This window comes from Herpailurus yagouaroundi, unplaced genomic scaffold, assembly GCF_014898765.1.
Source record: "Herpailurus yagouaroundi ecotype Mexico unplaced genomic scaffold, PumYag 215, whole genome shotgun sequence".
NCBI lineage: Eukaryota > Metazoa > Chordata > Mammalia > Carnivora > Felidae > Herpailurus > Herpailurus yagouaroundi.
The window spans coordinates 5,965,299-5,980,137 of NW_024412446.1; the positions used below are offsets into that span (position 1 = coordinate 5,965,299).

The 14,839-nt window shown below is 53.3% G+C and overlaps 1 protein-coding gene across 2 annotated transcripts in view; it reads right to left on the minus strand.

The window, feature by feature from the left end:
- The window catches only part of NOS2 (nitric oxide synthase 2), a 37,889-nt gene that overhangs the window by 8,657 nt on the left and 14,393 nt on the right, over positions 1 to 14,839 (minus strand). For both annotated transcript variants that reach the window (XM_040455301.1, XM_040455302.1), the window contains exons 6-19: positions 13,789 to 13,880; positions 12,701 to 12,842; positions 12,469 to 12,608; positions 10,923 to 11,097; positions 10,727 to 10,828; positions 7,167 to 7,361; positions 6,141 to 6,223; positions 5,610 to 5,754; positions 4,775 to 4,879; positions 3,559 to 3,608; positions 3,087 to 3,261; positions 2,193 to 2,325; positions 1,126 to 1,204; positions 169 to 350 (exon numbers count right to left, since the gene is read on the minus strand). In XM_040455301.1, the coding sequence (XP_040311235.1) occupies positions 169 to 350; positions 1,126 to 1,204; positions 2,193 to 2,325; positions 3,087 to 3,261; positions 3,559 to 3,608; positions 4,775 to 4,879; positions 5,610 to 5,754; positions 6,141 to 6,223; positions 7,167 to 7,361; positions 10,727 to 10,828; positions 10,923 to 11,097; positions 12,469 to 12,608; positions 12,701 to 12,842; positions 13,789 to 13,880 (1,798 nt within the window). The remainder of the gene's footprint in view (positions 1 to 168; positions 351 to 1,125; positions 1,205 to 2,192; positions 2,326 to 3,086; positions 3,262 to 3,558; positions 3,609 to 4,774; positions 4,880 to 5,609; positions 5,755 to 6,140; positions 6,224 to 7,166; positions 7,362 to 10,726; positions 10,829 to 10,922; positions 11,098 to 12,468; positions 12,609 to 12,700; positions 12,843 to 13,788; positions 13,881 to 14,839) is intronic.

Consider the following 14,839-nt stretch of genomic DNA (forward strand, 5'->3'; position numbering starts at 1 on the left):
GAAGCGTCCCTTCCATTGGCAAAGCTGCACGAGTATGGGCTTGGGCGGCCCACCCACTCAGCAGGGAGGACAGGGCTAACTGCCCACAGCGCAGGCGTGGGACCGGCCCACCAGCAGAGTCGGGGAGGTTGCCGGGGGGATGCTGGGGCCACCGTGCAGACGGCTCACCACTCTCGCTGAGGGTCTCCAGGTGCACTGGTTGGTGGGGCGCAGGGCCGTCCACCACTCGCTCCAAGATGCCTTTTACCAGAGCCAGCTGGTTGCCTGGGAAAACCCCGAGGTGCTCTCCAGGCAGGTAGCTCAGCCGGTGGCTGTCCTCACACGAGAGCTCCACCAGGAGGGTGGTGCGGCTGGAAAAGGGAAAGAGAAGCCTCTGGTGACGCCACCAGGATTTCCTCCAGAGGTCCTGATGGCCGGGCCAGCTTCCCTAGGAAATGTGCCCTTCTTTCATTTTCCTGCCCAGTTCCATGAGCATGGGTCACCCACAGCCCCTGAGGCTGCGGTGCTCAGGAGGGCCTGGGGCTTCTCTGTGGCGAGAGGGTGGGCTGCACCTTCCCCACATGATGGTCCTGAGCCACACAGGCTTGACCACACCCTCCGCCTAAAGAAAGCATCCCCTTGGGAGATAGTCAGCATTAGGAAAAAAATCCTTCTTGTCCCCAGCACAAATCTGGTTCTTCTCGGAACAAAGCCTAGTTTTCCTAATGAATGGGGAGGGGGAGGGAGGACAGCACAGACAACCTACAGGGAGTCCAGAATACTCGTTTCTCCTGGCAGGGAAATGTCCTTCCCTGCCGAAAGTTTTCCTGAAAGTTCTTAAGAAAGAGCCAAATGGTTTGAGTTTCTCTTGCCCTCCACCTTTGGTGAAAGGGTTTAGTGACAAAGGACAGGTTGGTAGAGCAGGTGCCTAGTTGTCAAGCTGGGAAACTGGCCCATGGTTAATGGATACCAGACCTAGAGGTGATGGAGGTCACAGGCGTTACCGGTCAAGCTGGTCCTGACAAAGTCATCGTTGCTATTACCAGTGGACACTTCTCTCCTTTCAAAGACTGACTTGCCCTGGTCTTCCCTTCATTAAATTAAATTTGTGGGTCATCACTCAAGCAGGCCTGCAGTCTCCCTTACCTGGATTTCGCACTCTGGAGATTCCGCTGTGATTTGAGCCTCATGGTGAACACGTTCTTGGCGTGCATACTGCCGAGGGCTGTGGGGGACAGAGAGGAAAAAATGACAAAGTGTCTCTTAAGTGTTGGTGGGGGCAGCCTCCATGTATTTGAGTCAGTTATCCCTGGACACTACCCTTGGGGTGTCCCGCTGTGATGGCAGGGGGGTTTTCTGTCCTTTCTTTTTCCCTGCTGTTTCTGAATCACAAATAAAGACCCTTGGTTTGACAGAGGGTAGCTGTGCTGCTAAGCGCTGGGAAAGGCATGAGGCGCCCAAAGGTGGGGATTTCTAGGCCATCCCCATAGCCTGGTATCTGCAGGAGAGCATAGCTGAAGCCAGGGGTGTCCTAAACATGCAGGAACCTACAGGGCTACTGTACTCATGGTACAAGAAAAGAGGAATCACGGAGGCACAGCGTCAAGAAGGCACCATCAAGAGTTCACGGACGGCAGCCTGGGACTGCTTCTACAAGATGTGGTTTATAATACTTGGCTGCTGTCAGAACCGGACAGCTGGGGCTCAAATCCCAGCCTGGCCACATGCTAGCAACTTGCTTCACCTCCCCAAACTTCAGTGTCTTTGTGCCCGTCGTATTTTGTTTTTTAAGTCACTTCCACACCTAACATGGGGCTCGAACTCACAACCCAGAGATCAAGCATCAGATGCCCTACCAACTGAGCCAGCCAGGAGCCCTGGTCTTTGTGCCCTTCTTACAAGATAGTGTCAGGGTCACTTAGAGTGGCGTGGGTGAGAAGCCCAGCACAGTGCCTGGCACACAGGAGGCCCTCAGTTGGCGCTGGCTCCCCTTTCTGTCACCCTCCCAGGGCTTCCTCCTGGAATAGGCTTCCTCAGAGATGAAGCAAGCTCTCCAGTCCTGCACCCCAGCAGGCTCTCGGCTGCAACAAGAGAGGCCTGGAATCCCTAGGCCGGCTGCCTCCGTTCAGAGGGTCCTAGTGGTCTCCTCGAGCACAGACTCCGGCGTCAGAGACCACCATCCCAGCAGGAAGGGCCGCAAGCCCAGCAGGTACCTTTGTTGAGGTCCAGAGGCTGTGAGTCCCGCACGAGCCTGTAGTGGTGCGGGTCCCAGGTCACACTGGAGGTGTAGAGCTTGGGGATCTGAACGCGGTGCTTGCCTCGCACATCAAACGTCTCACAGGCTGCCTGGAAGAAGATGGGGCAGACCATCATCATGGTCCTCCTCTTCGACATCGTCACCACCATCAGGGCCACCATTTTGTAGGTCCTTACAGATCAGTTAAGTGCTTCCGATAATTACTAAGTACACGGATCTGACTGGGCTGCTGTGTGCACTCGAAGAGGCAGCCAGGCTTGGCACGTCGTTGCTATTGTTTTCATATTATCCTCATGCCCACACCATGAGATTTGATTACCCCCATGTTCCTGGTGTGGGGTCACGTGGAGGCGGCGTGGGTTGGGAACCAGGTGCTCTAAGCGCCACCGCTGGGTGAAACACTGTTCGTATGTGGAGTTCTCTAAAATTGGGGGGGGGGGGGTGCGGCCACAGGCAGCAAAGCCCTACTGAGATTCTGACACAGGTCCAGAGGACTCAACCACATGGTCCCTGTCCCCAGGCTCTCTGTGGCTGGGAGACGGAAACAAGACAAAGTCGTCAAGAGGTGACCTGAATAATTAGAGGGGGAAAGATCTTAAACCGAAGCTCCCTAAGGGCAGGGGGGTGTCTCAGCCATCTTCCCCCATCTGGGGGCACATGCTTAAAGTGGAGTTCTGAGGGGTAGAGGGAAAGCAGCAGTGACCTGAGCCTTCAGGCCACACCTAGGACCATGCCTACAGGACCAGGAAGGAGTCACGCCATCCAGGATGGCCGGCGTGAGGTGTCCTGGACATGAGTGGGCTGTGGCATCCCTGTCCGGGCCGGGGGGCAGCTCCAGCTAAGAACTGACCTTGAAGGTTTGCACGGCCCAGCTGCGGAAGGCTTCCTCCTGTCCACTGAGCTCGTCCCCTTCCCCTGTTGGGGCAAGCTGAGAGGCCCCCAGATGGGACAGCTTCTGGTCGATGTCATGAGCAAAGGCACAGAACTGAGGGTACATGCTGGAGCCGAGGCCAAACACAGCATACCTGCCCGAGGAGGACACACACGTGGAGACTGGGGTGAGCCCAGCCACGCAAGCATCACGTAGCATTAGTGGCCCCGTAAGGCCAGCCTCAGACACTGCCCCCGCAGCTGGGCACAGGACCGTGCCCTTGACCCTCGACATATGCTGACTTGACCCTCGACATATGCTGAGGACAAGGATCTCTCTGTGCCTGGATATCTTGGAGAAGACCCCCTTATACACAACAAGTTTCCTCCCTGGCACCCAGACTCTAGGTTCATAAGGTAGGGCTTGGACAAGTGGGTGGGGAAAGCCTTACCTGAACTTGTTGGTAAGCTCTTTCAGCATGAAGAGGGATTTTTTCAGTTTCTAGAAAGAGAAAGAACCACAGACTTCTCAGGATGAGATTAGTATAAGTACTGGCCACATCTGGCCACATGTGGTTCAAGATCCACAAACGGAAGTGTGGAGCCAGCTGGCTGGAGCTCAGGGACAAGTTCAGTCTTAGCAACTCATGTGGGCTTGACCCTTGGTGGGGGACCTAGAACAGCCCAGCCCCATCCAGCTCTGGTAGAGGAGGACCTCCCTTACAGCACGGCATCTCCAGAGGGTCTCCTCATGGGGCACGAGCCTTTCTTCCTTTTTGGAACCTGGTAATAATGACCACCGGTCCCATACTCTCTAAGATTACCCTGATTTCCAAGGGACTGAAGGTTATTTTAGGCAGAATGTGACCCAGCAGCAATGGCATCAAATCACATGGTAAGAAAGTACTCTTTTCTGTAAATTTAAAAAAATTATTCCTGTTTCAGTTACTATTCTTATCTTTATGAAAACCAGGGAGTGTCTTCACTTGGGGCTATGGGAGCCCGAAGACCTCTAATCTTTGCCTACTAACTCATTTTAAAAAACAAAACAAGCCACGGTCAGGCAACAGTACCCAGTTAAAGTTCAAGAACTTTGTTTGGCTTTCATTGGGTTTACTTTTGGTTGGCCTTCCATTCGTGGGAGTGATATAAAGTTTCCTTTAAACATGAATTTTTGAGGGGCGTCAGGGTGGCCCAATAGGTTAGGCGTCTGATTTCAGCTCAGGTCACGATCTCACGGTTCATGAGTTTAAGCCCCGCAGCGGGCTCTGTGCTGACCGCTCAGAGCTTGGAGCCCGCTTCAGATTCTGTACGTATGTCTGTCTCTCTCTCTGCGCCTCCCCTGTGTTCTCTCTCTCTCTCTCAAAAATAAGTAAATAAACATTTTAAAAAATTAGCATGAATTTTTGAGTTTAAAAAGGTGGGTCAATTTACTTAAAAGTATAGATCATGTCACAGGAAAGGCGTCACATACATATGGTGACAATTATAAAGGAGGCAGGCAAATGGCTGGCACTCGGGCAGCCCACAGGGGTCCAAGCGCTCACTTCCAAGCGCCCTCCTTAGGACATGCTGAATCTCCCAGATCCTTTCCCTGTCCCTCTCGGACCCTGGCCCGGGGGGGCCCCCCCCCCCCGGCCCCAGACCACCGGGACCTGGGCCACCCACCTCTCCGTTGCCGGGGGAGTCTCCGTTCCCAAACGTGCTGGTCACCACCAGTAGTAGCTGCTCTTCCTCCAGGTTGCTCAGCCCGTACTGGTCCATGCAGAGAATCTGCGCGGCACCAAGGGTGGACATGAGCCCTCGGTTCCCGAGCTGCGGCCTTCCGCGCCATCCCCGGAAGCCCTGTGCCTCCCTTCCCCCCTCCCAGGAGCCCCCTGCGTCACCTGTCCCCCTACCCCTCCCACACCCAGCACAGGCGCGGCACAGAGGAGGGGAATGCTTCACGAATGGCCGTCGAATAAACCTGCACGAACACATCGCTCCCCATCCTCCTCCCCCCGCTCAAGCCCCACGGCCAACACTACAGCGAATCTCAGGTGAAATGTGTCACAGCCTCGCTGTTCTACCCGGGGCCCAGCCCACTTGATGCAGGAGGCTTCCAATGAAGGATGAACTCCAACACTGAGGGAATGAGGGAGTCCCCCTGTGGGGTTGTTTCATTCACCTGCATCTTATTCATCCTTTGCCCCCTTGCCTTGAGCACTACAGCCCGTAGTGAAGGTGTTGAGTGACTAAAGTTCATCTACAGCAGCTCGTGGATTTTGACACTTGCATTAGGAAAGTGTTTCTCAAACTGTGTTCCCTGGAACACCATGAAAATTCTATTTGCTGTGTAAGTTTGGGATCCCTTGGACACCAATCTGTCCTATCACAGATTTACAATGTGCATCAGCACCCCCAAGGCTCTGGGACATTCAGGAGCAGAGTAACTGTTTTAACTTTTACCAACTTGTCTGCACACAGGCAGAGAAGGAGGCATGCGTCCCTCTGAGTTGCTCACCTTGGGGTTGAAGGCACAGCTGAACAAGGCCCCCAGGTCCCGGGCCAGTGTTTCTGACTTTCCTGTCTCCGTCGCAAAGAGGATTGTGGCTCTCACTCGGGACGCCATGGTCTTGCGCATCAGCATGGAGGCGAAGAGCACAGCTCTGTGTAGACAGACAGACAGACACTGTGCTGACTCACCCTTCCAGAGGAACGCACGGGTCATAGAAAATGGAAGAGGGACAGTGTCTAAAGGGTGGCAGTTTGTGGGAAAAGAACTCATGTTTCTTACCAGGTATCGACCTTGACTCCCGGCCCTTCTCCTCCCCTCACCCACTCAACCCATGACTCAGCCCCGTGGGAAAACAGAGGACAGGGAAGGTTGGGACGATGGTGGCAGGCGGTCCCCACTGGCGTCTGGACCTCTGCGAGCCCAACTCCACAAAGACCATCGTTTCTGTTTGTTCCCCGCCCTTCAAGGCCTAGAAGGGCAGGCTGGCTAGAAGAAAGGGCTGCAGGTGAGACGCCAGCGCTGGCCGCTCCCACTTACTGAACCAAGACTTTGAACGGAATCTTTCTTCTCCGGGGTCTCCGCTTCTCATCCTGCCAGATGTGGGTTTTCCAGGCCTCCACCTGCAGAAAAGAAGGCACCTGTGAGGGCAAGGTGGGCCCTGGCTCGGCCGGGGCTTGGGGATGCGAGGGAGCCAGAGGACCCTCTGTGCGCTTTGTGAGGTGGGGGTCCCCGGGTGCCCCGGCAGGGAGGGCTGGGGCTCTGTCTCCCTTAGAGTTGCGGCTCCAGGGTCCAGCTTGGAACTTGCACATACCGGGTGGCCAGTTGATTTTATTCTCCATTAGTGTCCCCCCAGGAGGAAGAGGCCCCACTTCTCTTTCGTTTTTAGTGCCACTAGGCAGACCATGTGATGTATAGTCCAAACCGGACAGCTTTGAGTGAAATAAGGCACTATGACAACAGGCACACGCTGTCCCCGGCAGTCAGTCCCCCTACCTGGCATCTTAAAGTAAGGAGGCTCCTCCCCGAATCTAGCCGAAGCCCTTTATGACAAAAAGTGAACGGGTTTCAATAGGGGATGGTTATGGAGTGCATTCTGGGCTGGGCAGAGACCAGCTCACGGGATCCACACAACAAGAACATCAGGGCTCCTATGGGTGAAATGACCCACCCACGACCATGCCGCTAGGAAGTGGCAGAGTCGCCCACAGGTGTGTCTGACCCTCGAGCCAAACTCTTCACCCTTATGGGATGTGACTGGTTGAGGTGGCGGCAATGGCGGTCACCCTCAAGCTTAAGCCCCATCAGAGCACTGGACCCCTGAAGGTGAAATAAAAGGTATTTCCTTAAGTCCCACTCTCTGCGGAAATGGACGATTGCTGTTCAGCATCCTGACAAGCATTACAAATAGGCCCCTGTGTCCCCGACCCTGCCCCATGTGTCCTGCATGAGTGAGCGTGAACGTGCATGCATACGTGTACACACACGCATGCACACCTACACACACACACACATTCTCCACCCCTGAGCTCCCAAGACAGAGAGGGGAGGAAGGCCCTCCCTCACCTGGTAGTAGAAGAAAGGGGACAGGACATAGTTTAACATCTCCTGGTGGAACACGGGAGTGATGCTGCCAGAAATCGGGGGCACCAGCCAAATCCAGTCGGCAGGACAGCCCCCTCGGGACCGGTACTCGTTCTGCATGTACTTCATGAAGGACTCCGCAGCCGAGTGGTGGTCCATGATGGTCACATTTTGCTTCTGAAGTAGGAGGAGGCAAAGAGGGGGGGTTGAGGCAAGGGAAGGGGGACTCAGGAGCATGGTCTGTCAGCGGGGCTCCCAAGGTCAGTAAAATGTGACAACAGTTCCTCCTGGCCACCTCCTCGCTGCTGAAAGTAAATACCCAAATGGAAGGCACTTTCAGAGCCTCCAAAGGAGCCCCAGAAATCACCACAGTCATAGTCGGCCCAGAGGTCACATGGTGGGGCCCCCCCCCTTGGCCCTCTAGGGACAGAGTCAGCTTCTCAGGCCACGCCTAAAAGTCTCCCCAAACTCCCCACAAATGGCTCCCTCTGGATGTGGACAAATCCAACCATAGTGTCTTTTTGCCACTTGTTAGTACTGAGAGTTCCAGGAGTCACTTCCCTGAGGATGGGGCTCTCTCAGCCAAGAAGGAACTAGACATCTCTGAAGAGAACTAAGTGTTGGGGAAACGGCAGCATATGGAAGACAAGTCAGCACAATGTCCCACATCCTCAAGTTAGAAGCCAAGGGGGTCTGAGCCTTCCTGGAATGATCCAACAAAGGCAGCCACACCCCTCAATGTCTGGGGCAACTCAGTCAGGAGACATTTGTTTAATGTCATGATTCAAACTTTGGCCTCTTATTAGCCATGTGACCTTGAGCTATTAGTTCCTGAACCTCACTAAGCCTCAGTTTCCTCAAATGTAAAATGGGGTTGATAACAGTTTCTACATTGTAACGTTGCTGAAAGGAGGCAATAAGTTAACACAAGTAGGGGCACTCGGGTGGCTCAGATGGTTGAGCCTGACTCTTGATTTCAGCTCAGGTCATGACCCCAGGGTCATGCAATCGAGCCCTGCATTGGGCTGCAAGCTGAGTGTGGAGCCTGCTTAAGATTCTCTCCCTCCCTCCCTCTCTCTCTCTCCCCCTCTGCTCCTCTCCCCTGCTCACACTCTAAGTAAATAAATATAAACAAATAAATAATTTAAAAACTCTAAAAAAAAGTTAACATAAGTAAAGCACAGAATGTGTGCAATAAATGTTAGCTGCTATTATTATTTCTATCTATCTTTATCTATTAATGCCAGGCACTGCATAAAGCACTGGCATTACAGAGGTGAGAACGTGGCCCCTTTTCTGCATTAGATTATGCTCTAAGGAGGGGAGGCCATTTTCATGTGGTCTGATACAAGGTACAAGGGAGGTGAAGACAGGTGCTGCTGGAGGGCAGAGGGGGGTAGCCCAGACAGAGGCCTGGAGGAGAAATAGGGGACTCCAGAGACTGCATCTAAGAGTAGGCAAGTCTTGAGAGATAGGCACAAGTTGGGCGATAGATGGGCATTCCTGGAGGAGGACACTGCCTGAGTCAAGGCCAGAAGCACAAGAGGAAGGAGCCTCCTGATGGAGGACGCAACAGGCCTTCTAAAATCTTGCACATGTACAAGCAGCTCCTGGGTGCCAGGCCACTTTTGAGCTGAGAAGCTGACAACGATAATAATAAATAACAGCAACAATAAAACAAATACTTACTGAGTGTTCACTATGGGCCAGGCAGCACAGCTAAATGTTCTGCATGCATTTTCATTTAATTCTCACAATAACCCAGTGAGGGAGGACCTATTATTTATCCCCGGTGTACAGATGAGGAAGTTTATCCTGAAGGAGGGTGACAAGGAAGTCCTGGAGACTCTCAAGCAGTGGGGGGGGGGGGGGGGGGACGACGTGGTCAGCAATGGTCGGGAGACAGTTGAGGATCGGCAGATTCTCTGGGACGTATCTGCATCCTGCAGTATCAGGCCTGGTGCGCAGAGCCCCCGGGAGTCAGGATGTGTGGTCCACGGCCAGCGGGGTCCTTCTGAGCTGGGCCAGCCCTGGGGGGGTGGTGCTCTTCCTGTTCCACCTCTGAACCCCCCGCCCACCCACAACCCTCAGAACAATCAAGCACAAGCTTGACCTGCCCTTGGGGTGACCAGCCCTGGGAAACAGCGTGATTGTAAATATTTACTGGATGTTTGTTTAATGTCAACTCCCCTTCCCACTCCACCAGGAAAAGGTTTTTGTCTATTTTGTTCACCATTCACATCCTGGGCCAAGCCCAGTGCCTGACTGATGCAAAAGGCTCAAAGTACTTGGCTGAATGAATGAATGAGCATCTTCCTAACGATCCGTCCCCAGGGTATCTGCCAGCTTTGTGGAGATGGTTTCAGCCTCTAAAGTAAAATATTCACACATCCCCTGCCTCCTTCCCAAAAGGAAGGAGAGTGATCACATGAGTAAGAGCAGCAGACAGACCAGAGGGCTCAGTCCCACATGAGAACTGACCTGTGCATGGGCCCAAGGGGTGGGTACATTCACTCAGTATAGGGAAGCAAGAGCAGCGCCTGCCCATGGGGACGTGGGCTCTCGTTTACTCACTCAAGTTCATAGTTTTTTCAGTATCTGCCATGGCCACTCTTCTAGACTCTACAGGTAGAGCAATGAACAAGAGAGGCAATGCCCAGCCCCAACAGAAAGGCAAGAAGTAGATGTACTCTGTCACGTCAGGAGCTAATAAGAATTCTGAAGAAAAATAAAGACAGAGGTAAAGGAAGAAGAGAGAGGGACAAGATGGAGGTGTGGGAAGGGTGCCATCTACACGGCATGGTCAGGAAGGGCTACTCCAAGGAAGTGAATAGACACGTGGATGAAGGGAAGGACCCAGTCATGGGATGATTTGTGGGAGGAGTATTCTAAGCAGAGGGGAAAGCAAGTGCAAAGGCCCTGAGATAGGAACCGTCTTGGTGAAGTTTGGAAAACAGCAAGAATTCCAGAGGGACCAGAAGAGTGGCAGAGGATGCAAAAGCCTCGCTGGAGTGGCTAAGGATGAGGAGGTATAGCGAGACCTTACAGTGGTTTGGCTACACAGGAAAGCAAGAAAACAAGGTGGTAGCTGGGGGACTTATTCGGCTAGCTGGTCAGTTATTTCTCTGAGACGGGAACCACTATAGCCTGTTGGTCATTGCTGAAAATGGTCCAGCAGACAGGAAGACACCAGTGATACAGAAGAAGGGGGTCAGTTTTCAGGAGCAAAGTCCTTGAGCAACTGACAGGGAACAGGATTCAGTGCTCAAGCCCTGAAATTGACAAGGACCGACAGGTCTTGAAAGGTAAGGAGCTGCCTGTTGCTGGAAGCATTCAGTTTACACGAGAAGCGCGAGAGCGAGTAGGAGGGCTTATAGGTCTGTGCACCCCCAGCACCTACCACAGCGCCTGGCACAGACCGGGTGCTCGCTACTTGTTTGAGGCGTGAAGAAATGGACAATGCTGTCAAGGGGAGAGCCAAGCATAAGATGACCGGAGACGACCTAATCAGAAAGTCTCCAGACCCACAAAACACGACATACCTGGAAACTGTGCAGCACGGCGACGTTGATCTCAATGACAGCCCGGTCCTTCCAGAGTGAGGCCAGCTTGTGCGTTTCCAGGCCCATCCTTCTGCCCACTTCCTGCGGAAGCAGAGCGATAGGGTGAGCTGGTGCCCGGGACTCCTCCTGCACAAGCCCACGTCCACGGTTGGCCCCTCCGGACGGGCCTCATTACCTCCAGGATGTTGTAGCGCTGAACGTCACAGAAGTCCCGGACCCCGATCTCCGTGCCCATGTACCAGCCGTTGAAGGGGCACCCTGGGAACTCCAGGCCACCCACCTCGAGCAGCATGTTGGCCACGGCAGGCAGGGCATACCACTTTAGCTCCAGTTCACGGAACCACTCATACCTGGCAGGGAGGCAGAGCCAGTGAGAACTGAGGCCTGTGCTTCTGCCCATCCTCACCACCACCCCCACCAGCACACAAAAAAGCCTTCAGAGAAAGACTCAACTAAGAAAACTCCTTTCCAAGTGTTTTTCTCTGAGTTTATGCAACCTGGAGAGGTGAACTGGGCACAGTAGGTATGAGTCATTAATTAAGCATTCATTTACTCATCCGTTCATGCAAACATATATTGAAGCAACACGTGTGTGACAGGCACCGTGCTAAACACTGAGAGCCCAACATAACATAGCAGTTAAGGACTCTAGTGTCAGAAAGCCCAGGTTCAGGTTCTGCCTTACTGCTTACCAGCTGTGTGACCTTGGGGTGTTATTTAGCCTCTCCGAGCCTCAGTAACCCCACCAGTAAAATAGAGACAACAGCATCCCATTCATGGGATTACTGTGAAGATAACATTATCACTCATTTGGAAATTCATTTATTGCAGAAATATTTATAATTGAACACCTACCATGTACCAGGCACCCTTCCAGGTGTTAGGGGTCTACGGCTGAACAAGAAAGGCAAGATCCCCATTCTCAAAGAGCTTACAGACTACAGTCTAGACTCTAGATGATACACAAGTAAACAGACAAATAAACAGAAAAACAAAAGGAAGGTGATGTGGTAGATGGGGGGTGAGGGTATCTGCTCTTGATAGAGTGTTCAGGATAGGCTTCTCAGAGGGGGTGACATTCTGGAAATATCTCATTGTCAAGAAGAAATGAATCCTTTAACTTTCTGAGGAAAAGGCATGTCAGGCAGAGGGAACAGCAAATGCAAAGGCCCTGAGGTGGGATTGACTTCAGTATATTCAAGAGACAAAAAGAAGAGTATATAGCTCAATGCCTGCCACACAGTGAGTCCCAAATACATGGAGGTATTTTTGTGATTATGAGAGCTGCCCAGAGCCGGGACTGCTCCAGGAGCCACCATAGCCCTATACGTTCACCACAGTTAGATGAGGGCCAGCTAAGAGAGTTGGCAGGAAGCAAGAGGCCTGGACTGCTCAGTGTGAGGATATTAGAGCCTTTCGGGGGTCCCTCTCCCAAGGTCACTGCTTCCCAAGTTCTTAGGGCCCCATCCGTCTAAGCCTCTGCTTCTCCCTCATTATCAACATATCCTCATAAATCTGAGGCCCAAGACCCAAGTCCATGGTTGCTTCACAAGCATTGACAAGGCATGACTTGAAAGCCAGCCCTTCTGGACACCAGCTGCTGCTGGCTGGGCTTTAGGGGAGTGGGAGGGGGGTCTGAGGATTGGGATCTCCCTAAGGAAAAGAATGGAGCATACATGTTAACATACACCCTCAGCACCCATAACATACACCCTGCTTACTTGGGATGTTCCATGGGCACCTCGAGCACGAGGTCAGGCGGGATTTCAAAGAGCTCAGGGTCTCCGCCATCAGCCTGCAGGACCAGAGGCACCACATCAAAGCGGCCGTACTTGGGCTTCCAGCCCAGGTCGATGCACAGCTGGGGGCAAGACAGGCCCGGTGAGTCTACACACCCAGACCCCTCGGCCCCTCTGGCTCCACTCTGTCGGCCACCAAGGCTGGATCCCGTACCTGGGTGAACTCCACGCTGGCAGGGTCCCCCAGGATGGTGCCATCAGGCATCTGGTAGCCAGCATACCGGATGAGCTGAGCGTTCCAGATCCGGAAGTCATGCTTCCCATCACTCCGCTGGGGGAACACAGTGATGGCCGACCTTCCCAAGACAAAGACAGCGCCATTTACCCCTCGGCTTTGGTAGGGGCTCCCAGCCAGCCTCCACAGTGCCCCCCTGCCTCCTGTCTTCCCACTCCCCAGGGCTCTGCACCTGACCTAGTCGAACCAAACTCCTCTCCCTGCCTCTGTGCAACCTGCCCCCCTTCCTGACATACCCTCTCCCTTGTTCTCCTCCCACCTCTGCCCCTTCCTTCAAGACCGATACAGGGACCACGCCTCCGGGGAGCATTCCCCATCCCTCAGGCAGGGTTAGCTCTCCCAGCCTCCTCCCTGGCTGCACCACATTTCTCTTGCAGTCTAGTTAGTTGGATGTTTGTCTAGTACCAGGGACAGTGGGCTGGAGCAGTGTCCTAGGTCTTAGTCACCTCTGCATTGCCCCCACCCCACTGCCATGTCTAGTCGTGGGTTGGGTCCCCATTATGTGGGCGCTGAGTGTTTGCTGAACAGAAAAATGAATGAATCGCCGAATGAGCCATCCAGTCCTTGTGGCCTTGACCTCTTTTGCTGGGAATAGGAGAAGGTAAGGGCAGGAGGGGCTACTGATGAAGAGTGATTCTCCTGGCTCTAAGAAAAACGACACACTAGAGCCTTGAGCTGCAAAGCCAACCTCTCAGCCCTTCTAAAAAGTGGAAAGCCCGACCAAGCAGTGAAGAAGTGGCTGCTTAAAGATCCCCCCATCCCTTCCAAATGGTTTCAAGTTGGAAGGAAACCAAGGTCATGGGCTGGTGAGGGGAGCTAAGCTCATGGAGGCTACTCTCACTACTGGGGCTCAACAAAGAAGCCTGAGTCTTTCTCCTTTCTCTATCTCCCTGGTTTCTCCTGGAGCCAGAGATACCTCCCCTAAACCCATCTGTGTCCTTTGGCTCAGACTCGGGGTGGGGGGGTAGGGTGGGCCCTAGCCATACCCCTGGGAAAGGTGCACCCACCTGATGTTGCCATTGTTGGTAGCATAACGCACGTGTCTGCAGATGTGCTCGAACATTTCCTGGGCAGTGGAACAGCTCCGGGCGTCGAAGACCTGCACACAGCCCACCCAGCCCACACCATCAAAGACTGTGAGGACAGAGGCCTCGGGGTTGATCAGAAGCTAAGTTAATGAGGGAAGGGGGGAATGGTCCAAAACCCCCACCACCCAAACCCCAAGCGGAGGAGAACGTTCTCCTCTGCATTGACACCTCCCGTCTCAGGGCTGCCCCAACCTGAGGAGCCCAGGCAACCCCTCTTGGAAGACGCCATCAAAACCCTATCACAGCCCTAGCCTAGTGCCTTGATAACATCAGCACATTTCATTAAGTTTTGTTTAATTTTGAGATAGAGATAGAGAACGATGAGTGGGGGAGGGCCCGAGAGAAAGGGAGAAAGAGAGAATCCCAAGCAGGTTCTGCATTGTCAGCACAGAGTCTGACATGGGGCTCGATCCCATGAACCCTGAGATCCTGAGCTGAAATCAAGAGTCGGACGCTTAACCAACTGACCCACCAGGTGCCCCAACATCAGCCCATTTTTCACAGGGCTCTCAGCACATTTTATTTCAGCCAGCGTTGGTTTCACCAGTATTTCTCATCAATTTCTCGGTCCAAGCACTTCCTATATTATCCAGCAATAAATGATCCCCCCACGTAAAGATGCCTATGAGGCTAGGATAAAGAAAATGTTTTCTAGGAGCCAAGGACTCAAACAGTCGAGGTTGACAACCTCTGTTGTGGCACCAGGGCCTCAACAGTAACAAGTAATAAGTAACAAGTAACAGTAATAAGAACAAGGTCGTTGGTTTTATGTCTGTGTGAGAAAAGGCCAGCTAGAAATCCTGTGCTGAAACCACATTCTAGACTTCGAGGGGGGAGCCCTACGAGTCCCCATCTCACGGTCACAAATGTGAAGAGAAGGGGCGCCTGGGTGGCGCAGTCGGTTAAGCGTCCGACTTCAGCCAGGTCATGATCTCGCGGTCCGTGAGTTCGAGCCCCGCGTCAGGCTCTG